Source organism: Dama dama, chromosome 7 (genome assembly GCF_033118175.1).
Source record: "Dama dama isolate Ldn47 chromosome 7, ASM3311817v1, whole genome shotgun sequence".
In the NCBI taxonomy this organism is placed as follows: domain Eukaryota; kingdom Metazoa; phylum Chordata; class Mammalia; order Artiodactyla; family Cervidae; genus Dama; species Dama dama.
In genome coordinates this window covers 19,353,448-19,380,081 of record NC_083687.1, presented here as the reverse complement: position 1 = coordinate 19,380,081, position 26,634 = coordinate 19,353,448, and the positions used below count along the sequence as shown (strand labels likewise).

Below are 26,634 nucleotides of genomic sequence, written 5' to 3'. Positions count from 1 at the left end.
TTTGGGGTGACACCTTTCACAGGCCCTGCAAGGACTATAAGTGAGGCAAAGCACCCCCAAAACTTGGCTGGACCCTACCCCAAGGAGACGTAGGAGCCCTGCCAAGGTTAATTGAGGGACATTCTCTCCCACTTCCTGATGCTCTGTGCCCAAGGAAGCCCCAGGCAAAGTGAAGCTAAGGAGAGTCAGGAGCAAAGACTAGGACATGACTAGGACTGGGGATACTCAAGAATGGGGAGAAGACTGGTAGAAGGAAGGTCATTAATACAAATGAAGCCATTCCAGTAAAATAGTTTTATTTAATTTTAAAATAGTTACCGATGTGAAAATTTCCCAGTGCTGGGAGTAACAGTCTAGAGCCAAGGTTGGGAGTGGGGCCAGGCTTCACCTAGAGCCCAGTTTAAGGCCCCTGGATCCCACCCTCTACTCCCTCCCAGAGGGAGGAGGAAACAGCTGAGGAGCCCTGAGTCAGCCCTCTCCCGCACCCCGAGGGCCTGCTGTGCTAGACCCCGTGAAGGCAACAGCTCGTGCAGGGGACTGAAGGAGAGGGAAGCCGGTCAAAAACTAGAACTTAGAGGTTAATAATCCCAATGACCCCCTACACTCTAGGGGGAAAAAAAAACGGGTGGCTATGAAAGGAGGAAGGAGGATAAACACTGATGTAATAAACGCCTCAGCTCCCCAGAACAGACCGATTTGGGCTGACTGGAAGAAAGGTCATGAGCCCCAGCTGCACGTTACCATTGGAGAATAAATATTCCAGGAGGGAAAAACCACGAGGCCAGCTGATACCAGTTAGTCAATGCAGCTGAAAGGCCTGGTGTGGCCTGACCCTGTTCGCACAGGGAGCAGAGGTCAAGGGCCTGGGCTGGGCGGAGACCCTGAGCTGCAAGTGCAGGAGCGCCCTGCAGTCCCCGTGCAGCAGCGGCAGGAAGGCGAGCCGGGCCCTAGTGCAGCAGGGTGCCCTGCTCCTGGGCCTGCGTCAGGCTGTCCTTGCGGTGCAGGTGGTGCACCCCCATCCTCTTGGGGCTGCGCTGGGGGCGGCTGGAGCTGGGCAGTGCCCACACCCTGCCCTCAGCGCGAGGCGTGCCGGGCCCCTCCTCCGTGCCAGCATCACTGGGCAGCAGGCTCTGGCGCTCCTCCTCCGGGCTGATGGGCAGATTCAGCTCTTCCTCGTCCTCCTCCCTGGGAGAGCCAGGGTCAGCTTCCAGCGGCAGCAGCAGCCCACTTTCACCAGGTGGGGACGACGGTGCCTGCACCTCCTCGTCTCCGCCAGCGGGCCCAAGGGCGAAGTGGCGCTGCAGCTCAGGGAGTGCATCCCGGCCGAAGGCTGTGCGCTGGGCCACAGCGGCCGGGGGCGGAGCGCGGTCCACAAACGCCCGCTGCCAGCTGGCCAGCAGGTCCTCCTCGGAGCTGGCAGAGCTGGCCGGGGCACTGAGCGCCGGCGGGGCGGGGTGGGGCTGGTGCTGGGGGGAGGCCTGGGCCGAGGCAGGGCTGCTAGGCGCCGGGCTGGGGCGGGCCCTCTCACTGCCCTCCTCCACCAGGCTCAAGGAGATGGCCTGGCGGGTGGCATACGTGCAGTTGGGCAGGGGGCTGTTGCGGGGGATCCGCACCTTATCCTCAGAGAACTCAATCACCCTGCGGCCAGGATACAGTGGGTGTGGCGGAGATGGGGCTGGGTAGGGGCTCAGCTTCTCAAAAGCCGGCAGGGGCAGCTCCTCCTCCGGGGAGCCCCCCACAGTGCCCAGGGAGTGGCACTCCCCATTGGGTTGGGGGCTGGGGCTGCTTGGGGCTGGGGGGATAGCTGAGTCACCCGGGTCACCCCCACTCATATCCACATGCACGAAGACATCCTCAGCCAAGGGGTGCCCGGTGCTGCCTGACTGGGCCGAATTGAGCAGGAGAGACTCTGGCTTCTCCAGCACACGGGCAATGACCGAGGTGGGTACCACAGCCCCAGGGGCCAAGCCGGGGGCAGGCCCCGGGCTGGCGGCCTCCTGACCACTGTGCAGGTGTTTCCGGACCATGTCCTGTAGCTCATAGGGCAGCTGGGGTACAGGAACGAGAGAAGGAAAGAGAGACATGAAAGATCCCAGCCTAAGACAGCTTGCTTCAGGGCAAAAATAAAGGCTGCCATGTGCAAGACTCCCTCCTCAGTGTGCTGGGCACTTTGCTATCACCTGTTCTCAGAGCACACTGAGGTATATCCTCATTTTGCAGTGAAATGACTTGAAGCTTTTGATCAACACAGCCAGGATCTGACCCCAGAACTGGTGCTAAGGCCCACCCCTTCTGTCAACCGTGTCAGCCCTAGGCAGGAGCTCTGGGGTCTAGAGCTTCCCCTTGGAGCAAGGGGCTCTCTCAATTATCTTATGGCCCATATTTCTGGCATGCCCTCCTTCCTGCATCAGATCTGGAAACTGAGACCCTCTCCCCATCTCTGTTCCCATAGAGAAACACCCATAGGGCCAGTCTCACCCTGCCCCTAGTGATAGGCCCTCAAGAGCATGCAGGACACCAACCAGAGGCTGAGCTGCCTGGCTTGAGGGGAAACAGGAAGGCGAGGGGAAGGCAAAGCAGAAAGGGGGGGAGCCAGATGTGCAAGGACAGGACAGAGAGGTGTAGAAACTGGAGCTGGAGGGGTCCTAGAAAGGGTGGACGGGCACTGGCTGGGAGGGCATGCTACTCACATCAGCAAACTTGTGGTTACGGAAGTGGGACTTGTTGCACTTGAGCAGCTGCACGGCCAGGTTGCAGTCCAGCCGGTACCGCTCCTGCAGACACAGACGCAGTTCAGAGCCTGGCCCCACCTGGGGAGCAGGGTGGGGACACAGTGGCACAGGCAGGGAGGCCCCAAGATGCCCGTACATTGAGCTCCTCCAGCTTGTTGATGGTGTTCCTGGCATCCAGCAGCTTGTTGGTCAGCTCCACAATCTCCCAGTCCAGCGTCTTCCTGTCCATCTCAGCCTTCTTAATCTGAGGCATGAGACTCACAGTGAACCCAACCCAGGTCCCAGCCAGTCCTTCCTCCCCTCCTCCCAGCCCAGAGACACAGGAAGCCACAGGTGCTGGGGCAGCCAAGGCACATGGAGTAGACAGATGATGGACAGACAGAAGGAGACCGGACACTTCTCCTGCAGTGCAGGCGGGCTGTGGGGCAGGGGCTTTCTGAGCATGACTGACAGCTGCCCGGGGCCCAGAGCAGAGCAGTCTAAGAGCTGCCCAGCCTTGGAGGGTGCTCAAGGGGGCCTACACACCAGGGGAGGAAGCTTCCACCCTGAGAGGCCAAGAACTGCAAACCCAGGGACTCAGGCCTATGCTGCATGTAGCTGTTTCCAGGATCAGGCTATTGGGTGGGGGGAGGAGGCTGGGCACAGAGCAGGGCTGGGTGGCAACTGGGGGCGCCTGTGAGATTATCTAGTCGAGCAGGGAGGGAGCTGCAGTCTTCTGATCTTCAGCTCAGGGACTGGATCCACAGGCCCCCTTCCTCCAAGCGGCTGGGGCGGGCCGCCACTGCAGCTGAGAGGCTGTGAGTGTTCAGTGGTGACATCAATCAGTACCTCTGCCCAAGCCAAGAACAGGCTCCCCAGCTGTCCCCCAGGAGTGAGGCACTCACTGCTGACTAGGCCTCCCATGAGGAAGAGGAAAGGAGGGGGCACAGGGCAAGGGCCAGGCCCCAGCCATCCCAGATGTCAGCTGAGGAGGAGGCAAGGGCAAGGGAGAAAACACACAAACTCAGACGCAACTGCAAAAATCCAGCTGTGGCTAAGAGAGGCCTGAGAGGAGAGTACAGCAGCAACGGTGGCAGCATGAGGGGAAGACGAGAGAAGAGAAACGGTGTGAGCGTTAGGACAATCCTGACTTGCATGGCACATGGCAGGCCCCTCCCCACCACAGCCACCCCCTCCCGAGCCCAAGGCAGGATGGTGGGAGGGGCGGGGGGCCCTGGCGAGCCCCAGCCCCGTGCTATGCTGTGAGTGCAGCGCCAGCCAAGCTGCCCTCCTCGACAGATTACCAGCGTGTGCAGCTTGTCCTCCAGCTCCTGGTTGGTCCTCTGGGAAGCCGTGTAGCTGTTCTGCAGCCTGTAGCGAACACAGGGCAGACCCCCGGGTCAAGATGCCATTCTTCAGACCCTGCTCAGCCCCTTCTTGATGTGGGATCTTGGGCAGGTGTCCGTTCCAGAACTTCAGTTTTCACATCAGAATCGGATCACCTCGGAGGCCACTCCTGGCTGACAACCCCCTGTGAATGGGGAGGTGCATGCATGCAGGTCCCAGCCCCCGTCCCACACCTGCGGAACTTGTCCTTAAACTTGTCCAGCTCCTCCCGGCTCTGGCCCAACTCCAGCTCCAGGCAGTCCTGCCCAATCTCCAGCTCGCGCTCCAGGGCCTCAGTGCGCCTGGTGGCCGAGGCCAGGCGCCGTCGGAGCTCCTCATTTTCCTGCTGCAAAAGCCTGGAGGATGAGGGGTCAAGGGCAGAGGGGCATCAGAGGTGGAAGGGCCACGCTGGAGTCCCAGGCTGGATTCAGGAAGGAAATAGGGGTGACAGGAGGACAGGCAGCTGCGGGCAGGGGACTCCCTGAGACTCAGCCTGAGTCTGGGGAAGCGTATCCCATAGGCCTGCTGGTCCTGAAAACACGGCTTGGCCAAAGGGTGGGGGAGGCAGAAGGGATGGAGGGGGACAGTCGGGCCCCCTCACTGGAGAAGACAGAATTGCAGGGGCCACAGCTGCCATCTGTCTCTGGTTACAACCCAAGCCAGCCGGCCCCCAGCTCCAGTTTCTTCACTGCACAGTCAAGCTGCTCCATTATTCAACTCTTGGAAACCCAGCCCAGGAGGGCCCTGCTCTCCAGAGGCCTCACGGAGCTGACGGAAAGGGCTGCGAGCAGATAGCTGGCACCGGAGGGCCGGGAGCTGGGGAAGAACTCTGGCAAGAGCAGGCCCCTCAGAGCCATTCACCTCCCCGATGCCAGGTTCTCATGAAACAAATCTTTTTCCAGAAGGAATATCCAAAACTTCAAGCTGCCTTCCAGAGTCTCTAAAATTCCCCAACCTTTACCTCTACCTAATCCAAGGAAAAGCCCAACAGCCTGGGGCTAAGGGGACAGAGCTGAGGCGGGGAAGGCTCTTGGGCAGCAGCTACTCACTTCATCCTCTCCGTGTCAGTAAGCGGCTCCTGTGCACAAAAGAACAGAAGCGTGAGGCTCAGCTCTGGATCACTTGCCTCCCACTCGCTGCCACCTCCTCCAAACAGCCCCAGAGAGGGTCATGTCTGCAGCAGACGTGTCTGGCACAAGTGGGCTGCAGGGCCCCACAGAGATGGAGGCCGTCTAGTAACTTCTGGACCAGCCAAGACTACTCTCGCCCATGCCACCCAGACTCCAACCCTCCCCGTTCCCCACACCAGCTCCAACCCCTCTGAGTCCTAGAGCCAACCACAAATGAGTCCTGGTACCCATGCCATCCCTCCCTGGGCTAGAGAGCCTCTCAGCTGTTCACTGGGCTCCTAGCGGACCCTGCAGGCAAGGCTGAAGACTTTCTAGAGAAGTGACAAAGCCAGGTAAGATGGAGTAGGGTCCTGAGCTCTGATGAAGCCCTCCAGACCCCCTGGGCAGCATCGGGCCCTCACAGAGGCTCGGGAGGCACAAGTGCAGGACCTCTGGGGTAACCCAGACCGAAAGGAGTGAAGCGTCTCATCCTGCTTTCTCCCTCCTGCAGCATCCTCCTCAAGCCCCAACACAGGTCACGAGCCCAAGGGCCAGAACTCGGCCAACCACAATGCAGAGCCAGCCCGCGCTATGGCAGGAGGGAAATGTCGAGTGGCATTTGACTGGCCTCACAGCTTCAGGACGCTCATCACAGGCAGCACAATGAGGTGCGTGGCCCAGACTGTGGGCCTGGGAGCCACTAACACCTGGACTGGTTACATTAATTTTGCTGAACCCTAGAGACCACATCTGCAAAACTGGGGGAGTGTCCAGAGGGCGGCACCTCACACAGTGTCTGGCCTTTTAATGTTTCCTGAACTGAAAATGGGCAAGTCGTGGATGGCACTTCTGCCCTGGGTGCCTGGCACATGCTGACCAACTCTCAAGTTCTCTAAATGTGCTCCATGCACTTCAACAGGGTAGAGACACAGTATCAAGGAGAATAAACTCTCCTCCTGCAGGAGCTTAATGAGAGAGGAAAACCGATCTGGAGAATGTTTGGCACGTGCCTGAAGAAGGCCTCCTAAGAATCTAATGCAGTTCTAGCAGGGAGCACATATTTGATAAATGTCAGCCCGACAAAGCAAAGCTGGACGAAGGTCATCAGCCTTTCGGGGACAGTGAAGAACAGCTAGTCTGAGGGCAAGCAGCTGGAGCTTCCTAACGGCGCCCAGAGGGGCTGCAGGTTGAACAGCTCTGCTCCAGCAGGGGGGGGCCAGAGTCCCGGGCCCCGGGCAGGTCAGACACCTCTGTCTGGGGGGCGGCCTCTCACACCAAGAATAACACTGCACAGATCACATGGGCTGAGCTACAGACTCTGGGGCTCTTGGACATGTGGACGTGTCAGAGCCATCCCTCATTAGTGTGCATGGCCCCCCACGAGCATGGCGGCAGCTGAGAGCCCAAGTGGGTACCAGCAACACCACACCCTCACCCCAACTGGGGGAACCAGACGTCCCCTCAGGACAGCCAGCCCCCACCTCAGGGACCTGCATCTGCCAGCTGGGGCAGGGGGACCGCTCTTGCTGACCTCCTGCTCGAGCCGGGAGCCAGGACTTTCCAGCCGCAGCTCACGATGCTCGGGTGGTGCCTTACGGTAGGGTTTCTTAGCAGGGGCCGCACTGGTCATCCTGGCAGGCGAGAGCTCTTCAACCTGCTGAAGGAAATAAGGAGGGAGGAGGCTCAGAGACGTGGCAAGAGGCTTCTGAACTGAGGGAAAAAGAGGACATGTAGGAGCCACCAGGCAGGCAGACAGGCCTGGGCCACTCCCAGGGTTATTTGAAGTGCTCAACTCTGGTGTGTCACTGCCTGTAGGTCAATGGTGAACAGGAGAGGGGTCCAGGGCCAGTGGTAACACATGAGGGGAAAGGCAGGGCCCAGGGCCTGGGCGCAGGGAGCGTGGGTTGGGCTGGAGGAGTGCCCCACTCCTGGCCCCTGCGGGCGTAGGAGGGTCGCCGCAGAGGGAAGAGCGACTCTCCAAACACCAGTTTCCTCAACTCTAAACTAGGCTGAGTTTCATTTCAACAACCAATTTCAGAGAGTTGTTGTAATGATTATGGAAAGCACTAACAACAGAAGCTGGCACTCAGATGCTCAACTAATGTTAGCTTTAAGGCAAAGTGTAAGCAGAAAGTAAGGGCTTGAGATGTACGCCCAGCCTGGACCCCGTGGGGCGGGGCGTCACCAGGTTTGGGGGCCCTGAAGGTCAAGCCTCTCTGGCCTCCACCACTCTCTTCACCAGCCCCCACCAAGAGGGGCCACCTGCTGCCCCCTCACCTGCCAGCCTCCCCAGGAGGAAGCCCCATGGGGGCGCAGGCCTCACCATGAACATACCGTCCGTCTGTCGGCAGCACTCTCTGTTCCACTGTCCGGGAGTCAGCCTGCGGCTCTCCGCATCCCACGGCCCGGCCACTTCCTCTGGCCAACAGCTCCTGAAACTGGAGACGGGAAGAAAACAAGAAACCAGGTGTCAGCGCCTATCTGTCAGTGCCCCCAGGAGAGCTGGGCGGGAGAGCCATAGAGACTGGACCGGAGTGGAAGCACTGGGCTCCCCATGAACGGTGTCACAGGCCCAGGGAGACACAGGTGTGTCTGTGTGACCATGGTCTTGGCTTACCACACACCTGATTCCAGAATAGGTCTGGTCTGGTCTTGTCCCTATCCTACCCCGTATCTGTCCTGTTCATCTCCAGGGCCTCTCAAAGTCTAAAAACAACTCCTCAGAGATTTGGGGGACATGGGTTGCAGAAGAAAACACCAGGAAAAAGCCTAGAAAAAGATGCTTGGGGTGGGGAGAAACCTTCTACCAATGATTCCAGAAGAGCCCAAACACTAGTTCTATGGACAACAGAGGTGAACAGACTGTACGGGGAGAAGGGGTAGGTCCAGGAGAGAAAACTGGAAAAGGCAGCATTTTAGAGCAATGACGGTTCTCAACCAGGGTGACTTTGGTCTTCCCCGGCCCCCTTCTTTCCCCGCCCCTGGTATCTGGCAAATATCTGAAGGCATTTTGGTTGTCGCACCAGGGGTGGGTGGTACCGGCATCTAGTGGGCAGAGGCCAGGCATGCTGCTAAACATCCTATAAAGCACAGGGCAGCCTCCCACGACAAGGAATTATTGGCACACAATGTTGATAGCGCCTGGGCTAGGAAGGCCTGTGTGGGAAGCCCCAGTCTGGGGAGCTGAGACACCTGGCTTCCGGGCTCAGGGCTGCTTCTCACACACGGTGTGGCCCTGGCTAGTCCCTGCCTCACCGGATAAGCTTGTCTCTATCTGCAGAGAGGTGGCTGGACTGAGTGGCCTGTGAGGTCCCCTCCAAGTTCTTGGGGTTCCGACCTCTCCCCCACCTGTGATGAGCTGGGCTGCAGCACGGGGGCAGCAGCCGCCTCAGGGACCGGTGGAGGCAGCAACCTCAGGTGGCCTTCCGGGCATTAGCAGTTCTGCCTCCGCCATCCACCTAACCAGAGCTGGGGGCTGAGGGAAGCCTTGCGGGCTAAAGCATGTGTTCCCGCTGTCGGGACATGCCCTGGCCACGACTCCTGTCACATTCCAACAGGGCCTGAGGCGGGAGGCACGGTGAGGGGGTGGGGAGGGCGGGAAGAGGAGTGGCCTCCCCTCTCTGTCTGGGCAGCCTGGCCTCTGGTGTGGGGTTCTGGGGTGTGGCAGCAGGCACGAGCCTCCAGCCTCCAGCCCTTTGATGGCGAGGCAGAGCGTGTCCCCACAGGGCACACGCAGCGGGCTGTGTTGGGCTGACTCCCTGCACAGGAATCCGGGCAGGCCTGAAGGGACAGCACATTCCTGAGGTGTGGGGGAGCAAACACGTCACCCCCACAGTTCCCTGGGGCTACCCCTTCAGTGGGGCCCTGGGTGGACGCTCCTCTGGCCCAGGGAACAGGCCCAGAAAGTGCCAAGCCAGCCCGGGCACCTGGGTTCGGATACTCAGGGGGTCTAAGTTGGGGGGGGTGGTGTATATGTCAGAAAAGGAAGAGTCAGACCGCAGGAGTAAGAGATACTGGTAGCCAGGAGCGCCCATGAAGTCCAGAGCCGGCCTCTGCCTTCCCCCCTCCTCCCTATTCCTGCCAGCGCCCACACTGTCCTCCAGGCCCTGGGACATTGGTGTGGGCGGTGGGCAGAGGACACTGACGTGCCCAGGGATCTAATCATTCTTCCCGTGCAGAGACGCAGCGGCCTCACTCCAAGTCCTGCTGCCCCAGCTCGAGCTGTCAGGTGTCCTACGAGCTCATCCTGCCCCGTCTCAACCTCACGGCCCCACAGCTCATATTCCTGGGGCTTTCACGGCCAGATAATCTGGCCTGCTGAGCAGACAGATAGCGTGGATGTGGCTAGCAGTGAGATGGGTCAAAGTGTAGACTAGCACTCTCAGATAAAGGACAGTGGTTTCGGGAGGTTCTCTCCCCAGCCAGAACCTGCTCTTTTCATACATATCGGAGTCACAGGGAGGGATGTGACTCCCAACTGGGGAAGCAGAAGACCACACCCTGCTAGGGAGGACAGCCCACCAGGGAGCCGCAGTGGTCCCAACACAAGTCCAGGAGGAAGACTCTGTGCCACACCCTGCCCCACATCCCTAAATTCCAGTGCACGTTGGGGCCCTGGTTCCAGCTCCTGAGGTCTGCTACGGTTTCCAGATCCAGCCTGGAGGGGACCACCGTTCCAGCACTGAACAGGCAAACATGGGCGTGGCAGGCCACTGGCACTGCAGAGAAGGTCAGCCCCAGGGGTGAGCGCGATGCCAGGCCTACTGGAGAACACGGGGAGTGGCAGCCAGGCAGCAGGGTCACAGCTGGGAGAAGAAGAGAGGCAGGTTACAAAGCAGCAGAGCGGCCCCTCCAGTGAGCCCCAGCTCCTAGAGGCCGCCTCCCCAGCCACACAGCCTTCAGCCAAAGATCTCCAAGCTGCTTTGGAGTGTTTCAACCCAAGGTCGATTCCTTATCCCACATCAAGAAAAAGAGCCCCCCAGGGAAGGCCAGACAAGTCCAAATGGGCCACAGGCCACAAGGAGCGGGCAGACAGCCCTTGAGGTCTCTTAGCCTCTGGATGCTGCGCTGGTTCCAGGGCACCTCCACGAGAACAGTCTTCTAGAAAGTCTAGAAACTGATGAGGAATAATCCCACTCCCACCCCTCATCACAAACTACCTGAGCTTCAGGGAACTGGAAGCAGAGGACTCAGGACGTGGGCTACCTCATCTCAGGCTGGGTTTGTACGACAGCCATGCTCTGGGAGAAAAGCGAAAGTGAAAATCGCTTGGTCATGTCCGATTCTTTGCGACCCCCATGGACTATACAGTCCATGGCATTCTCTAGGCCAGAATACTGGAGTGGGTAGCCTATCCCTTCTCCAGGGGATCTTCCCAGCCCAGGAATCAAACCAGGGTCTCCTGCATTGCAGGCAGATTCTTTACCAACTGAGCTATGAGGGAAGCCCTTCTGGGAGAAAGGCTGAGACCCCTCAATCCCCCCAGCTGACCTGGTCTGGGGCTCTCGGGGCTGCACCTGCAGGCACTGTCGAGGGAGACACCCCACCCGCATCACGGAGGTGAGGTGAGAAAGGAAAGCAAAGCAGCTCTCCTCACAGCCCCCACCCCACCTAACCCCGCCTCCTCCTTCCTCTCCTGCATAGTATTCATTCTTCGCTTACTCAGGAGCGGTTCAGAGGACTCAACCGGTATCTGCTGGAGTAGAAGGAGGGGGTGATAGCCTTTTAATTGCCATGTTGCAATCTGCCAGTCGGCGCAGGCCCCTGTTGCCGCCTGCCCTGTATTAAATACCTTCTCCCTGATTACAGCCCACGGGCACGATTAGCTGCCTCCAGAGAACAAAGTCTACTTTCATTAGAAATGGGACTCGGCACGCACAGTGAACCTGTGCTCTGAACCCACTGAACAGCTGAGCAGAGCGTGTATCAGAGACAGATATAAGGAGCAATATATGCCAGGAGCCGGCTGAGCAGTGTCCTTTAGTCAAAGGACAAAAAAATCTGCCGAGCTCCTCTCTCGAACCAGGGGATGGCTCTCCAACTCGCTCCCCTTTGTGGACGTGGAGCGTGTGTGGATGTGACCAGGGGCCCCCACCGAGGTCAGTCCTGACGCTGCTGGAGACAGAGCAGGATGAGGAGGAGCCCTCTTCAGAATCTGATTCTCTCCAAAATGCTATCCTTTCTCCTCCTCCCTGCAAACACCCACAGAGGCAACAGTGAAAGGTTCGATTCCAAGAGCTAAGGACACTCTCTTACTTCCCTCTGCCATCCCTTCTGTGGGTCTGCCCAAGGCCCAGGTCAAAATCAAAAGTGCAGGAGAGGAAGGGAGCTCCCAGCATCCAGCTTTCTCTCTGCTCAGGGCTCAGAGGTTACCCCCTCGACATTGGCCCAGCGGAGGGAGATGAATGAATCCAAAACAGGTGTGGCTGAAACTCTGCCCTCCCCCACACCCCCCAGGTCTGCTTCTAGCCCCCACGTTCTGTACTACACCCCTGCCCCCTACCCAGTTCAGCTGCCTACCCAAGGAAGCCGCCTGCCTCCGCCACTTCCATCACCCACATTCTCTTTAAGAAATGATGACCCCAGCAGTTTATCTGGGCTCAGCATTTCTGTACTCACTGTTGCCTCTGTCCCCAGATGTCACTGAAACCAAGCAAGTGAAGGACCTTGAGGGGCCAATGAACCCAATCTTCTGAGTCAGGGAAGGCACACACATCACAAAAATCATTAACTAATGCTCTTCTTTCATAACTCAGGCAAACGAAGTCAAATGGAAGGCAGCAGTCACTGCTGCTTTTAAAATGAAAGGAAAACTGGCCCCTTTTCAGAATACCCCAGCTGTGCTGTATGCTGTCTTACCCCAGCAGGATATAAATTAATAATAAAACCAAATATGAGCCCTTCCTAAAGCCCCGGTGAACCACTAAACAGGAGCGTGTGATCACAGGGACGAGCGCCTCCCCTGTTGGAATGGTCCTCAGCTGTGAAGTGGTCTCTGAACCCTGCAGGCCTGGAGAAAGCTGTGCCTCACGAAGTGGGGTGGGGTAGGGGGCAAGACACACTCCTACAGTGCAAGTCCAACTGCTTCTCAGGCCTCTGAAATCCGGGTTCTGGCTCCAACTAAGGACCAAGAAACACAAACCACCACCCTGCAAGGGCCAGCCCCCTAACCAGATGAGCCAGCAGGGAGTCCGGAGACTGCCCATGAGGACCCCTCCCACGTCCACCCCTGATCAGGATGGCTCCTCTCCCCCTTGACTGTCAGTGAACAGCCGCACGGAGAGCCGAGCCTACTGAAGCAGCCCGGGTTCAGTCCTCCCAGCGCCGGCCCCCAGTTTCCGGCGCAGCTGTTCCCAAGATACCTGAGCAAAGCCCTGAGCGATCCTGGGCGCGTGGCAGGCAAGCAGCCAGCAGAACACGGGTGGGGCCGGGCAGGCTCTCCTCTGGGCCAGTGACAAGGCTGGAAGATGCCAGTCTGTGCCCAGACCGGCCCCACTGCCCCTCCCCCAGGCAGGCCTGCCACCTCTCTGGGAAAGTACAACCTCACCCTTTCGGGACATGCTGCCTGCGGCCCTAACCCGGCCTCCTGCCCACTCTAAATGGAACAGACTACAGGTATTTAAAAAACAGAATGGGTGGGAATATTCTGCCCCAGAGTCATCCTGAGGTCTCAGAACTAGTGCTAGTGACCTGTGAGAGCTTACCTGGCTCCCCACCAGAACAAATACCTCAAGTCTATCCACCTGGCCTCTTGTTCAAGCCAACACTTGACAGGAACAAAGGGGTTGAAGACTACTGATGATGATGATCCAAGCAAACCAACCCCCACCCAAAGGGAGGGCTCAAAAGTCCCCAGGATCAGAAGCAGCACTTGACCTTTGTCCCCATGCCCTCTGCTCAGGAAGAACCAACCCTCCACTCCTCACCCCTTCTGCTCTCCTGGTCGGAGCCACGCCACAGGCCCCTCCAGAGGCTGCTGCTCAGTTGTGTCCAGCTCTTGGCGACCCCGTGGACTGCAGCACGCCAGGCTTCCCTGTCCTTCACCATCTCCCAGAGTTTGCTCAAACTCAAGGCCATTGAGTTGGTGACACCATCCAACCATCTCATCCTCTGTCGCCCCCTTCTCCTCTTGCCCTCAACCTTTCCCTCCAGCTTGCTCACTCCTTATCCAGGGTCCACACCATCCGCGGAGCCCCTACACCCTCTCTTGTTTACACACTCCCACCCCGTGGGCGCAGGCCACTTCCTGCCCTCTGCCTCCTGGCTCAAGGGAAACAGAGGCGGCTTAGAGGGCCTCCAGGTCTCATGTCCCCCCTATCTAGTGCACCACACTCTGCCCCTCTCCCCGGGCACTGCCCCCAGAGGTGGCAGACAGGGTCTGTCTACAGTTACCTCTGCAGACCACCAGGGAGCCCCGCGTAGTCAGCCTTCCTGCAACCTCTGGACCCCCCTTCTCCTTTCCAAGCCTGGAGGGAGGAGGGAGCTTGGGAGCTTCTCCATGGCAAGCGGAGGCCAATGCCTCTCTCAGGCCCACTGTGGAGTCCAAAGCCAGGTCCTGCCCCCTCTGGCTAAAACGCCCTTCCCAGCTCTTTTCGGTTAAAGTCCACCTGAAGCTCCAGACATGGAAGGCAGTGGAGGGATTGACTCCTCCCACTCCACCTCCTAGAGCAACGGTCGCCAACGGGAGTGACATCTCAGATGGGTATCTGGTTCTGGGCTCCAGCTTTCAGACATAGCTTCACTCCTCTGCTCAGGCCATTTCTCACAGCCAGGCCAAGGTTTTCCTCAACCTCCCGGTCTCCAAGAAGAACCTGCAGTTTCAAACCTTATCCTGGGATGAGAATAATGGGGACATCACCTTCTCCTTTTTTCTTCTGGCCATGCCCATGAGGGACCTTAGTTCCCTGACCAGGGACTGAACCTGGGCCCTCGGCAGTGAAAGCACTGAATCCTAACCACTGGACTGCCAAGGGACTGTCCATCATCTTCCCCTTTTGATAAAGGGAGGAAACTCTCCAGTCTAGCAGAAAATTCCCTTCCTGCTCTCCCTCCATCTGTCTCTATGAGGCATGAAACCAATAACATGGTAACAAGGATGTTCTCAAACTCCACGGTGCTAAAAGCAGATTAAAGAGACATGCTATTCTGTTTTAAGGGAGAACTGAGAGACACAGTACTGACTGAGGGGAGGAAGAGGGGCAGAGTCCAGCAGCCGGCTGGCAGGGGGGCAGGTGCCTGTGCACAGCCCCACCTAGGGAACCCAGCAGCAAGGACGAGTGAGCGGAGGCGGCGGCATGGTGTAAGCAAAGGGGCGGAGGCCAGGGGCAGGAAGGGAGGAGGGAGGCGTGGCTGCAGGCACCTTCAAGGTGGGTTAGCTGGCCTGGGTCAGACTCACAGGGTTAGTGTCTTCTCCCCAACCAGCCAGCTCTCCTGGTTAGCACGGTTAGCAACAGACTCATGGCAGACGCCCTCCAGGCACTCCATACAAACAGACAGCTTGGTCTGTGAGCAGCCCAACTCCGGAGCTGCAAAGAGAGAGCAGAAGGAATGCCAGGCTGCAGGATGCCCGCGGGCACACATTGCCCTCTCCTGATGGGGACGCTCCTCCGGACTTACCGCCAGACCCTCCGGGGCCTCTCCCCTCTGGAAGGCAGGCCTCAGGGAAGTACAGCACCCACCCTGCCCAGCAGTGAGCCCGGCTCGTGACCCCAGGGAGCAAGGCTCTCTCGCTGCGAACAGAACGAGAGTGAGGGGGCACTGCTGCAAGGGGGCAGCTCTCCTGTCTCACCTACTTCCGGAACACCGCTGCCAGGCTGGACCACAGCCCTGAACGCTGCTTCTAAGAACAAAGCCACCCACAGCTGCAGCTGCCACCTCGCCCAAGCCTGTGCCAGCAGAGTCCACCCCACCCCCTCCCACGGGCTCCGAGGAAAGGCGCCGGGAGAGAACTGGCCCAGGGACCAGAGGCTGCAACAAGAGCTGCATGGAAAAGCACAGCACAATGGGGCAGTGTGTGCCCGGCCCAGAGCCACGCCAGCCCAGGGAACGGGTGACACTCTGCCACCTTTCAGCTTCAGAAAGGGCCAAGGGATGGTGTTTCCTAGGGAGCTGGCCCCAAAGGAACCCACGGGGCAAGGGTAAGGGCTAGGCCAGTCAGGCTCCCTAGACCCAGAGGGAATCTCCCACCCCCTCACGGTGACAAAGCCCAGAAAGTCTACGGTGCTTACACAGCTAGCCCAGGGAACACTCTGCCCTGAAGCCTCCAGAATCAGCCAGGGAAAGTGATACACCCTGGCTTGGAGATCTCAAGGCAAATGTGCCACAGCAGTGGAGTCCCAGAGACCCCCTGCCCTGGCCAAGATGCGACCCCTGGGGAGGCAGCACAGGAAAGTTACAGCACAGACATCAGCAAATACTGCCTGTGATTCATGGAGAAGGGCTGGCAGGGAAAAAGCAGGAAAATGACCCCCGTTCAGTCTGATGAGATGACTTGGGGTAGGAAAGGGAAAGCAGAGACCACCCTGGCCCCACACATAGGCCTGGCTTCTCCCAAGCGCAGGCCAATGATGAACACAAGCAAGAGAAGCCTCCAACAGTCTTCCCAACTGCCCCGTTGCTGGGCTCCCCGCCTTGCTCTGACAGCCCTGGCAGTCAAAAGGCCAAGGCCTGACCAGGAAGGGTGAGCTAGCCATCTAGCAGAGAAGACGCCAACTCTTCCTGTGGGCTCTGACCTCTTCCCTGGACTGGCAAGGAAGCGTGGCAATGGGCAGACTACCTTCTGAATACTCGACACAGACATACGAATAAACAAACAAACACGCACCAGCTGGGTCTGGTTTGTTTTTCAAACAGGGAGCAGCAGGTGACCTGGTTAATCCAAGGTTTCAGACAGCAGGGGTTGAGAAATCAGGTAAGTCTCCTCCCTTTCCAGAGATGAAAGAAGAGTGAAGGGGAGAGACACATGTGAGCCAGGGGTGTTGGTGCCCACATCATGCCCGCACCCATCCTGATTCCCACTCCAGGGCACTCCTACCAGAAAATTTCATCCCAGCATAAAAGACAATCCTCAGAGATAAGCAGGGTGTCTGCTGCGGCAAGAACCTCTGGGAAAGCTGCTCCAACCCTCCCAAGGAGCCAGCCTGCCCCCCAGGAACACACCAAGCTAGACGGGAGGCTGAAGCCGGGCTCCTCCAAGGCTCCAGCAGGGACTAACTCCCCCCTCCCCGCCCCACCCAGGGTTAATTGTTAGGAGGGCAGAACAAGCTGAAGAACAATATGTATTACTATTGAGTTGTGTTTATTTTACAGGCAATACATGATGGGGAATGTCTGGAAGTATTAATACATTAGAATGATTAGAAGGATACAGGATAAATGGGTAACAGTATACCCTGTATTTGGAAAAGGGCTTAGACAGGAGCAGTGGGGGAAGAAAGGGAAGGTCTTTTTACTTTATTCTTAATTTTGTATATTTTTCCGTACAGTTGGTATTTTCAATGCGGTGATACACCATGTTTATGATGAAAATGCACTGTTCCTTGACAAATGGACAAAATCACTCCATCTGCACTGTGCTGTACCCTTCCAGAAGTGCTTTCCCTTCAACTGTATTTCCTTTGATCCTTGTAGCTTAGTGAGGCCCACGAAACAGGTGGAGTTCTCCCATTCTGAAGTGACACAGAGGACAAGAGACTTGCCCAAGGGGACAGAACCCTCCATTTCCAATTCCAATGCAAAGCCTGCAAAGCTGTCTTCTCCTGGGAGCCAAGGAAAGCGATGACAATTCTGCCCTGATGTAAAGACCCTCAAAGACATCTGAGCCTGAATTCCCCATCTGGCTTACCTGGAAAGGGGCAAAGAGGCCACTGCTAAGTACCCAAGGTGATAAGTGCAGAGTTCTATCCCGCTGGTTAGCCCAGGGCTTTCAGGTCTAGGCGGACTCTCTGCAAGGTAGTCCCACTCCTCAGGGAGTTCTCTGCTGGTTTATTATGAGAACATAAAAGTGCTTCACAAATAGGGGGCCATGTCCTTGATAGATCCCAAATGTCACCTAGCAGACAGCTGGCACTTATAAGATAGACCAAACAAAGAAAGTCTCACCCTTCTACTCACGGACACTCACCAGGCTCAGTCCCTCTGAGGCCTAAAAGCACACAACACAATCCAGTCCAGCTGGCTCATCCGATCTGCTCTCAAATCTGCTTAACGTACAATGCAGCTTATCACTCCTGCCAAGATGCCATCGTGAAGATGTGCCACATTGCAGTGTGCACCCCACACCAAGCGATGAGGGGCAGAGCCCAGGGAAAACTCCTTCAATCACCTCTAACTACTGGTTCCATCCCTGTGGTTCTTCTAGGCGTGAACAAGGAGTGAACAAAGCTGTACCAAGATGTCTTGGCTGTGAGCATGGAGCACACCAAGGGAGAACCAGGGATACCACAGAAAAGCCAGCAGGTGACTGCAGGCACTAAAAGGAGCTCAGTGAATAACAAAGAGGATGCCGGCAGCCAAAGCCTTTTTAAGAGGATGCTAATTAAGCAAGAAAATACACCTGTGTGTACTTCAGTTCCTCTTTTAACTCCTTCCGGCCGGCTTAGGAATGTGTGGTTAGAATAGAAGGCTGAAGAGGGAGGCAACGGAAGCCAAGCACCTAGATCATTTAACCACATTAACTCAACCCTGGAAAATAATTAGTAAGGCGATTGTTAATACTATCACCTTTTGTTTATGCAGGATCTTCCTGAGAGTTCAAAGAGTTTCACCAGATAGGCTTTATCTGCTTTAGTCCAAGAAAGGACTAGATTGGGAACAGGACTGCTCAGCACCTCCTATGTAGGGGCTAACTAAACGCGCAGCCTTTAATAAATGACCTTGCCCCTAAGAAGCTTCAAAGAAAGACCCCTAGGTGGGGAGAGACAGGTTAACAGCTCCCCCTGCATCACAGTGTGGTGAGTGCTCTAAGAGCAAACAGCAGAGGCATCTGGCTGGGGCAGGGAGTTAAAGACCAGACAGAAAGGTTGCCCTCTCGAGAACCCAGACGAATCTTCCTGTGCTTGCAAATTCCCACTGGAGTGCAGACCGGCATTATACAATTAAGAGGTCTAGACTTCTGGAAACAAACTTCTCTGGTGCTTGTTAAGAACTGGTGCTGAAGAATTATTCCCATCAGCTATACTGAAAACAAAAAGCCAACGAATGGACAGCGACCCTCAGCCTCCCGCCCCATTTCTGGGGAGCACCTGAGTTCATAAGCCTGTTCTGTGACACAAGATCATCAAAGCACCCCCCCCAAAAAAAAAAAACTGGGACATGAAGTCTGGCTTTCTCAAAGCCTAGACCACCAGCTTCACGCAACATTTTTCAGTCCACAAACATGGATCATGGATCCTCAAACACCATGGAACATGGATCCTCGAACACCCCATCCAATACATGCCCATGTATGGCTGAGTCCCTTTGCTGCCCACATGAAACTATCATAATATTTTAACTGGCCATACTCCAATACAAAAGTTTAATAAAAGAACAACAGCAGCAAAAACCCACCCCATTTAGTCATCTCCGGCCTTAACTACATAACAAATCTGCCACCTACTCACCCCTACCTATATCCACCAAAGTCATTGCTAATTTCACATGCTTGTCACGATCCAGCGAAGGAGTCTTTTCACCGTAACAGATGGGAAGAAGCATCAACAAACTTCCTTTGCACACTGACACTGGTCCCCAATCTCACCTTTTTTTGTTGCTCAGTGAAAGAGACAGACAGGTAAACAGGTAGCCAACATGGTAAGTGTCAGGACAGAGGTTCAAAGTGCTGTAGGGACCAAGAGGAAGAAAGGGAAGCAGCGAAGTCTTCTCATTTAGGGTGACAGAGAAACTGGGTCTCAGGAGGTGAGCAGAGTTTCAGAGACAGAGGAGAGCATGATGCAGAGAGTGAAATGCACAAGTAAGAAGAAAAAAGTAAACAAATGTTCAGAAAGGTTCCAGAGCAATAGGAAACTCAGGAGCAAGGAAACACAGGACAGATGAAACAGAGGGGCAGTAACTCAGGCTAGAGAGTCGAGTTTGGGCCTTCTGGCACACCAGGCTAAAGACTGTGGACTCTATCCCAAACAAGAGAGAAACCATGGCCTAAAGGGAAGAGACAATATTTTTTCATAGGAAAGTTAATTTTTACAGCAGCATGGAAGATAGAATAGGGAGAGACTGCCCATCACATTTCTTTCATTCTGTATGCACCACAGCATTATAAAACACCTCTTACGCACCCTGCACTATCCCAAATGCTAGAGTATAATAGACACAGTGTCTGTTCTCAGGGCACTTACAGTCTGTGAGAGTCAGACAAATAAACAGGCAATTACAATATAGCCCAAGTGTTAAAACAGAAGTAAGCACAGAAGGACAGTAAAGGGCAGTGGGATCCCAAAGGAAGTGACTTTTAAAATGAGACCGCAAGAGCAATAAAGAAGGTAAAGGGAGCCTGGAATGCAACACAACCAGCGTGTACAAAGGCCCAGAAGCTAGAGAACCAGATAAATGTAAAGAGCTGTTAAGGGACTTCCCTGGTGGTACAGTGGATAAGAATCTGCCTGCCAATGCAGGGGACATGGGTTCAATCCCTGATCTGAGAAGATTCCACATGCCACAGGGCACCTAAGCCCGTGTCCCACAACAACAGAAGCCACTGCACTGAGAAGCCCACGAACAAAAACAAAGAGCAGCCCTCACTCCCCGCAACTAGAGAAAGCCCTTGAAAAGCACCAAAGACCCAGTGCAACCAAAACTAATAACATTTTAAAATAATTTTTTTTTTAAAAAGAGCTGTTAAGAGGCTGAATCCTACTGGAGAAATGAAGGCCCAGTTTACTCATAGGACTTGGCACTCAAAATATGATGGCGAAAAGGAGGTGAAGGAATTTGATTCAAAGATAACAAATGAATACAGGGTGTTATGAGAACAAACTGATTTAGACAACAACAACAAAGAGAACGGTAACAGGGGAGAACTGGCTCAAAATCCATCAGCCTTCACCCTGAAGTTCAATCGTTTGCTAAAATGTGATCTGAATCTAGGAAGTCAGAGAACTTTTACCAAAACACAAACATGTACTCTATGGAGATAACACGTTTCAGCATGCTGACTGCAGCACAAGTCAAGATAAAGCACACCATCCTGAGGCCTGTGGCTCCTCCGTTGATGGAGGAGGGGAGCAGAGACTGATAGATGCTCTCAAAATCACATGTGCTATGCTACAAAAAATTTCATCAGACAGAAAATTTCATCACAGGGCAAGTCCTAGGTCCTGAGCCCCCGACACCATGAGCCCAGGCGTGTGCCTGCCCTGATGGCAGAGTGAAGAGTCATTTATTAAAGAAAAAGATGGGCCCTGAGGGCGCGTGTTAAATAGACAGGGCATGACTCAGAAGGAGGGGAAGGGTGAGTCTTAAACACAGGCTAAGGAAAGCCAGTCGTCCGTCAATCCTTACACATATTCTGCCTCCTGCCTGGCTTAAAGGAAAAGAGACCTGGGCATGGCACCAGGGCCTTCCTCTACAACACAAGCTTCAGCAGAAGCACATTTACTTTCCAACTTCCTCTCACTTTAATACCACAGTTTTTCCCCTTTCGTAGTTTGCTATTTTTTAAAGAAAGCTGCATGTAGACTGTCTATGAGTTTAACATTATGGTTCCTTCAACAGTCATGTCAGTAACCATAGCCAGAAATGAGCCTATATTTACATCTACATGAACTAACATAAACACCGACACATTTAATGCCTGCTAAGAATGGATCTCAATGTCATTCTGTCTGCTCACCCCAGCCAGCTCAAAGTTTTCCAAAGAGCAGTCACCAAGTTGAATCAAGATGAGAGAGTTTAGACGTGGCGAACATGGCAAAGGGCACTCCCACACCAGCCCCTGTGTGTGTGCTAAGTCACTGGAGTCGTGTTCGAGTTTTTGCGATCCCATGGACTGTAGCCCGCCAGGCTCCTCTGTCCATGGGATTCTCCAGACAAGAATACTGGAGTGGGTTGCCATGCCCTCCTCCAGGATTCTTTCCGACCCAGGGATCAAACCCAGGTCTCTTCCGTTGCAGGCAGATTCTTTACCACTGAGCCACCAGGGAAGTCCCACCAGTGCCTGCACGGGTTATTAACTCTGAGAGGAAGGGGAGAGCTGAGATAAAAGTTCAACTCCTAAAACATTTTTTAAACAATCAAAAAAATGTTTACTACAATATGGGTTCACATGTAACCATCATGACAAGCAAACAAGAGACACAAATTGCCAGTAGGCATATTTAAAGGTTAATTTCATACCAAATGCAAAAAAAAGAAAAAGCTCAACTGCTTAAGCCTGATTGCCTAGCTTCAAATCCCAGGTCTGCCACTTACTATCTGGGTAATACTGAGCAAATTACTTAACAATGCTGCACCTCTATTTACTCTTCTTTAAGATGGGGATACTAACAGTATTAAACTACTAATCCACATAAGGCACTTACAAAAGTGCCAAGCATACAGAATCTGCTCAGTAAGCACTATTATTATTATCTTCATCACTCGATGGTAAATTGATAATTCTACAGCCTCACAGTTTCAAACAGGAAATCACTGGCATTTTAATGTCACTTTAAATAGCTTAATGAGGATATTCTCACTATATGTAAAATCTATACTATCGTCTTCTCACATCAGGAGAGCAGCTCAAACCAGTACAGGTCCGCCACAGAGAGACACCAAGTTCAATCATGAAGCAGAAATTAGGGCTGAGATATGACTAGCATAATAACAACAAATATATATACTGAATGTCAGGCACTGTTCTAAATACACTAACGTACTAATTTATTTGACCTTCGCACAACTCTATGAGATAGGTACTCCAACCATCCCCATTTGATTGATGAGAAAGTACAGGCAGAGAGCTGTGCAATATTTAAAGGTCACAGAGTCACAAATGGCAAGGTCTAGATCTGGACAGGCAATCTGGCTCCAGTGTCAGGGCTCTTACATCTCTATGCTGGCTCACCACAGTGTCCTTGCTGGTCACAATCTCCTAGAAGCATCCACAAATTGTTCTCAGAAAGAGAAGTTTTTCAACCTTCCAGAAATGAAGTCATAGCTCAACAACAACACCAGTTCTTCAGACACCTGAAGGTACTGAAGCTAGTCTAGTGACAGTGACTTAGGCTGGTCTGCCTGGAGTAAGACTTTTGGGGGCACGGATGGGTTGAGAGTAGGGAGCAGAAGATGGTTAGTAAGCAGTCCTAGATCAAATCAGACTTGCTGATCCATCCATGGAGCAGATGCTGGCCCTGAAACACGTTCCAGTAAGAAGCATGCTTCTAATTCTGGCTTAGGCATAACCAAAGGACATCAAAGGAGTGGGAACCATACTGCGCGCTGTGCCTCCAAACGGCTTCTCTTTCCTCCAAACCCAAGTCCACTATCTCTCAAGCCATGCTTAGTTTTGCTAATAAAACTGATTTTTTTTTTTTCTTTTTGCCACACCACATAGCCTGTGGGACCTAAGTTCCCCGACCAGGGATCGAACCCACGACCCCTGCATTGGAAGCATGGAGTCTTAACCACTGCATCGCCAGGGAAGTCCCCAAAACTTAAAAAAAAAAAAAAATGTTTTTTTTAAACGTGGTTTGATAGGAAGATATAAAGGAAGAGGAAAAAACTACCAGAGGAGAAAAAGGCAAGTTCTACAAGCCTTTCCTTGCATCACACTGTTCCAAGTTGTAAAGCAACTCTCAAATATCAGGGGTCTCAGGAACAGAATGATGTGAAAAACAAGTGCAGAGCTTTGCACCTGTCAGCCTGACCTCTTACTATAAACTGATCCAGGTTTCTCCTCCCTAATCCCAACCTGCCTGCCTCACTCCTCTGACCCCACCTAGGCACCAAATCCACATCCCCAAATAACACAGGCCCAAATAAATGAGCCCTTCTTACCAAAAGAAAAGATCAAAAGAGGTAGACATGTGGCAAGAATGAATTCAGGAACCGGTGACAGCAGGTGCCTAAATGATTAACGGACACCAACCAGAAGTTTGTTTTCTTATGGCTGCTCACCATCTGTCACCCACAAATCTCCACTTTGGGCAGGAGACCAAACTGAAGATGTGATGGGGAGATCAAAGAAAATACAGTGACCCTGAAGGAAACTGCTTGTGACAGGGCTGTGTTAAAATATTTTCAGCCTGATCTCTAGGCTCTTGCCCACGTTCACCTGTGCCTGCACAGTACTACACCCAGCTCTCAACAAATCAGCATGAAATCTAAGCAGAAGACTAACTTAGGGACCACAGGCAAAAGGCAGCCTCTAGAAAAGAGCGCCCATCTCAGAATAAATGATTTTCAGCATCACTCGGAGCCCATGCATCCTGCTTCCAGGGAGCATGCCAGCCTGTCAACGGAGGCCACCTTACCCGCTCTGGGGTTGAGCTGGGGCAAGTCGCTACCTCTTCTTCTTTCCAAGCAGGCACTGTGATTTCTTCCAATCCCTGGGGCCCCTGAGTCTTCAGCTGAAATTGGGGCAGATGCTGCTATAAGAACTATGGAAAGGCTGATCTAAGTCTAGAAGAGGGTCATTTGTTTGGCTTTAGTTCCCTCTTTCCTTCAGGTCTCTCTTCCTCCGTTCCCTACTATTCTCTTCCACGGAAAAGACCCCTTTTCCTCTCCCACCAGCCTGCGCTAGGGCCTCCACTCCACGCTCCGGGCTTTTTTACTCTTGGCTAAGAAGTTCCGCTCCAATTCGTGACTCTGCTTCTCCCTCCCTGCACACCTACTTCTGGCTCCCCGCCTGGCATCCCCTCCCCCAAGGGCCTGGAATCTAGGCCCCCTCCCCTCCATCCCTATCTCATTTTTTTCTCTGCCTCCAATCTTCCACCACTCCATTTCCTCTTCTCAACCCCAGAGCTGCTCCCTCTGCCCCAACTCCCCGCTGGCATCCTCACGATCCCCTACAAGTATAGAGTCCCAGCCCGACTAATCCAATCCCACAACAAACTTTCTGCCGCTGCCCACTGCCTTCAGACCGCCATCTTGCCGCGGGGCAGGCCGGGTAGTGGCCACGGCCGCGGGAATCCCCACGCACCAGGCGCCGCGCGTCATCGGGGGCGTGGCCAGGGGGTGTGGCCTCCTACTGGGGCACTGGGGCGCGGGACCCGGAGGAAAGCCGCGGATCTTGTAAAAGCAGGATTTTGTGGGCTGGCTGCAGAAGAAGGAAGGCGGTGTCTTGTCTGGAGTAGGGAGATAGCGAGAAGGGTGGGGAAAGATTCTGCTATTCAGAAAGAAAAACAAAAAAAGAATGGGAGGAAAACAGCACAAAAATGTAGTAAGAGTTGTAGCAATGGTTCCCCATCACTCAAACGGTAAAAGGCAGCTTCTCAGCTTGTCACGTGGAAATCGGCAAGACCTAGCTTCTTCGCCCCTTCACCAGCCTCATCTTCCACCTCTGCCGGGGAGTTCATGTTCGCCATTGCAAGTCCTCTCCTCCCCTTCCATTATGAATGCCTACTCCTCCTTCAGCCCTCAAGTCAGTTTATCACCTCCTCCAGGAAGCCTTCCCCAATTTCCTAGATTGGATTTGGTGCTCTTTTGCTGGTTATCTCTAGCCACTTAGCCATTGTAGCTACCCTATGCTGTAATTTGCACTTTGTGTCCCTTGCTAAACTTGCTGCTCCTTCAGGGCAAAGCCTGAATCTGATTATATCTTCATACCCTTGCGGGTGTGTGGCTCACAATAAATGTGTAACAAATAAATCGCATAACATTTCCCATGCGCTAAGCCTATATCTGCCTCAGGACTTTTAGGTTTACTGTTCCCTGTGCCTGTGATTGGCTACGTCCAGACAGTCCCACCAGTTTGTGTCTCTGCTCAAATGTTACCACCTCAGAGAAGCCTTCCCTTGCCATTCTGTCTAAGACAACATCCCCAGTCACTCTCCCCTTGGGACTTCCCTGTAGCTCAGATGGTAAAGAATCTGCCTGCAATGCAAGAGACCAGGGTTCAATCCTTGGGTTGAGAAGATCCCCTGGAGAAGGGCATGGCAACCCACTCCAGTATTCTTGCCTGGAGAATCCTGTGGACAGAGGAGCCTGGCGGGCTACAGTCCATGGGGTTGCAAAGGGTCAGACATAACTGAGTGACTAACACCACACCACACTACTACTGCTAACCACTCTCCCTTACCCTGCTTACTATTATCTGACATATTTTTCTTTGTTTGTTGATCATCTCCCACTATACTGCAAACTCCAGAGCTCTAGGGCTTTCTCTCATTCATTACTGTATCCCCAGGATCTAAAATAATGCCTTGCATAGTAGATACTCAATAAATGTCTATTTTATTTATTTTATTTGGCTGCACTGCATGGCATGCAGAATCTTAGTTCCTTGACCAGGGATCAAACCTGTGCCCCCTACATTGGAACCATGGAACCCTAACCACTGGACCAGCAGGAAACTCCTCACAATAAATGTTTGTGGAATGCATAAATAGCATGGAAAGAAGTGACGGAGGGATTTTGGAATGTAGTGATGGGGAGAAGAGGTTGAAAATACTGTAAAATAGAGACGTGCATAAATGGAAGGTATAGGTCCCCAAGGCCAGACTTGGCCACATCTGGTATGGGAGTGAAGACAGAATCCAGACTCAGGAAGGAAGGGAGGGAGCAGGATGAGAGCCAAGTGGAACTCCAGAGCAAGGTCCTCAGGGAGCAGAGCTCTCCTGGGAAAGCTCCAATTTAGGTCGAGGAAATAGGATGGGCAGAGGCTGAGGAGTTTACTCAGATCTAAAGATAATATCTACCCCAAGCCCAGGCCTCTTTTGGCCAGATGGTGCTAGAGGAGCCTAGGCATCTGTTCCTCTGTAAATTATCCATGCTGCCTCCTGCCTGTCTTCTCTGGTGACAGCGGAACAATTGTCCAGGAATTCCATCTGCTCCCCTGTCCTTCTCCCCTCCACAGCTCATCAACATTTCAGAGTGGAGAGGTGTCCCCTTTCCCTGGGCTCAAGGCTTGGGAGTCGGGTTTGACCCTTGGTGGCACTGGCCTCAAGCACTCACTTTTCAAACAACACAACAAATAAAACCTCAGCAGAGATTCCCAGGCCCCTGGAAGGAGAGGTCAGCCATCTTTATTTCTCATCCTGTCTGTGTTTTTCAACCCCATGCCACTTTGTGTTGTTATTAATTTAATAAACTTATACTAAATGAATCAATTATATTGGTTCTTGCAGAGCTTTTCAAATAAGGGTTCCCAATCATTGTACATTTCTTTTTTTTAATTTATTTTAATTGGGGCTAATTACTTAACAATATTGTGGTGGTTCTTGCCATACATCATTGTACATTTCTGCATACGTTTGTGCTTAGTCACTCAGTTGTATCTGACTCTGTGAGAC

At 53.9% G+C, this 26,634-nt stretch overlaps 1 protein-coding gene across 19 annotated transcripts; it reads right to left on the bottom strand.

The window, feature by feature from the left end:
* Window positions 1-275: 275 nt before the first annotated feature.
* On the bottom strand, window positions 276-24,290 carry TJAP1 (tight junction associated protein 1). Of its 19 annotated transcripts, XM_061146788.1 has the most exons (12): window positions 24,237-24,290; window positions 23,656-23,751; window positions 14,601-14,730; window positions 10,366-10,446; window positions 7,530-10,011; window positions 6,738-6,863; window positions 5,147-5,175; window positions 4,292-4,453; window positions 4,016-4,082; window positions 2,869-2,976; window positions 2,691-2,774; window positions 276-2,048 (listed from the first exon to the last, which is right to left on the bottom strand). In XM_061146788.1, exons 5-12 carry the CDS (start codon window positions 7,536-7,538, stop codon window positions 948-950), a joined length of 1,686 nt encoding a protein of 561 aa, XP_061002771.1. In that variant the 5' UTR covers window positions 7,539-10,011; window positions 10,366-10,446; window positions 14,601-14,730; window positions 23,656-23,751; window positions 24,237-24,290; the 3' UTR covers window positions 276-947. The 19 variants fall into 19 exon arrangements, with proteins under 19 accessions (XP_061002771.1, XP_061002767.1, XP_061002768.1 ...); XM_061146784.1 differs by lacking the exon at window positions 10,366-10,446 and having other exon boundaries at window positions 7,530-7,644; XM_061146785.1 differs by lacking the exon at window positions 10,366-10,446 and having other exon boundaries at window positions 6,738-6,860; window positions 7,530-7,644.
* Window positions 24,291-26,634: the final 2,344 nt, after the last annotated feature.

Bases quoted from the DNA above. Each gene is read 5' to 3' on its own strand.
- TJAP1 (XM_061146784.1), bottom strand. From the start codon at position 14,689: ATGGAGTGCCTGGAGGGCGTCTGCCATGAGTCTGTTGCTAACCGTGCT. The intron at 4,083-4,291 runs GTGTGGGACGGG...TGTTCGCTACAG, and splicing joins TTTAAGGACAAGTTCCGCAG to GCTGCAGAACAGCTACACGG. The intron at 2,049-2,690 runs GTGAGTAGCATG...CCTGTACCCCAG, and splicing joins GTAACCACAAGTTTGCTGAT to CTGCCCTATGAGCTACAGGA.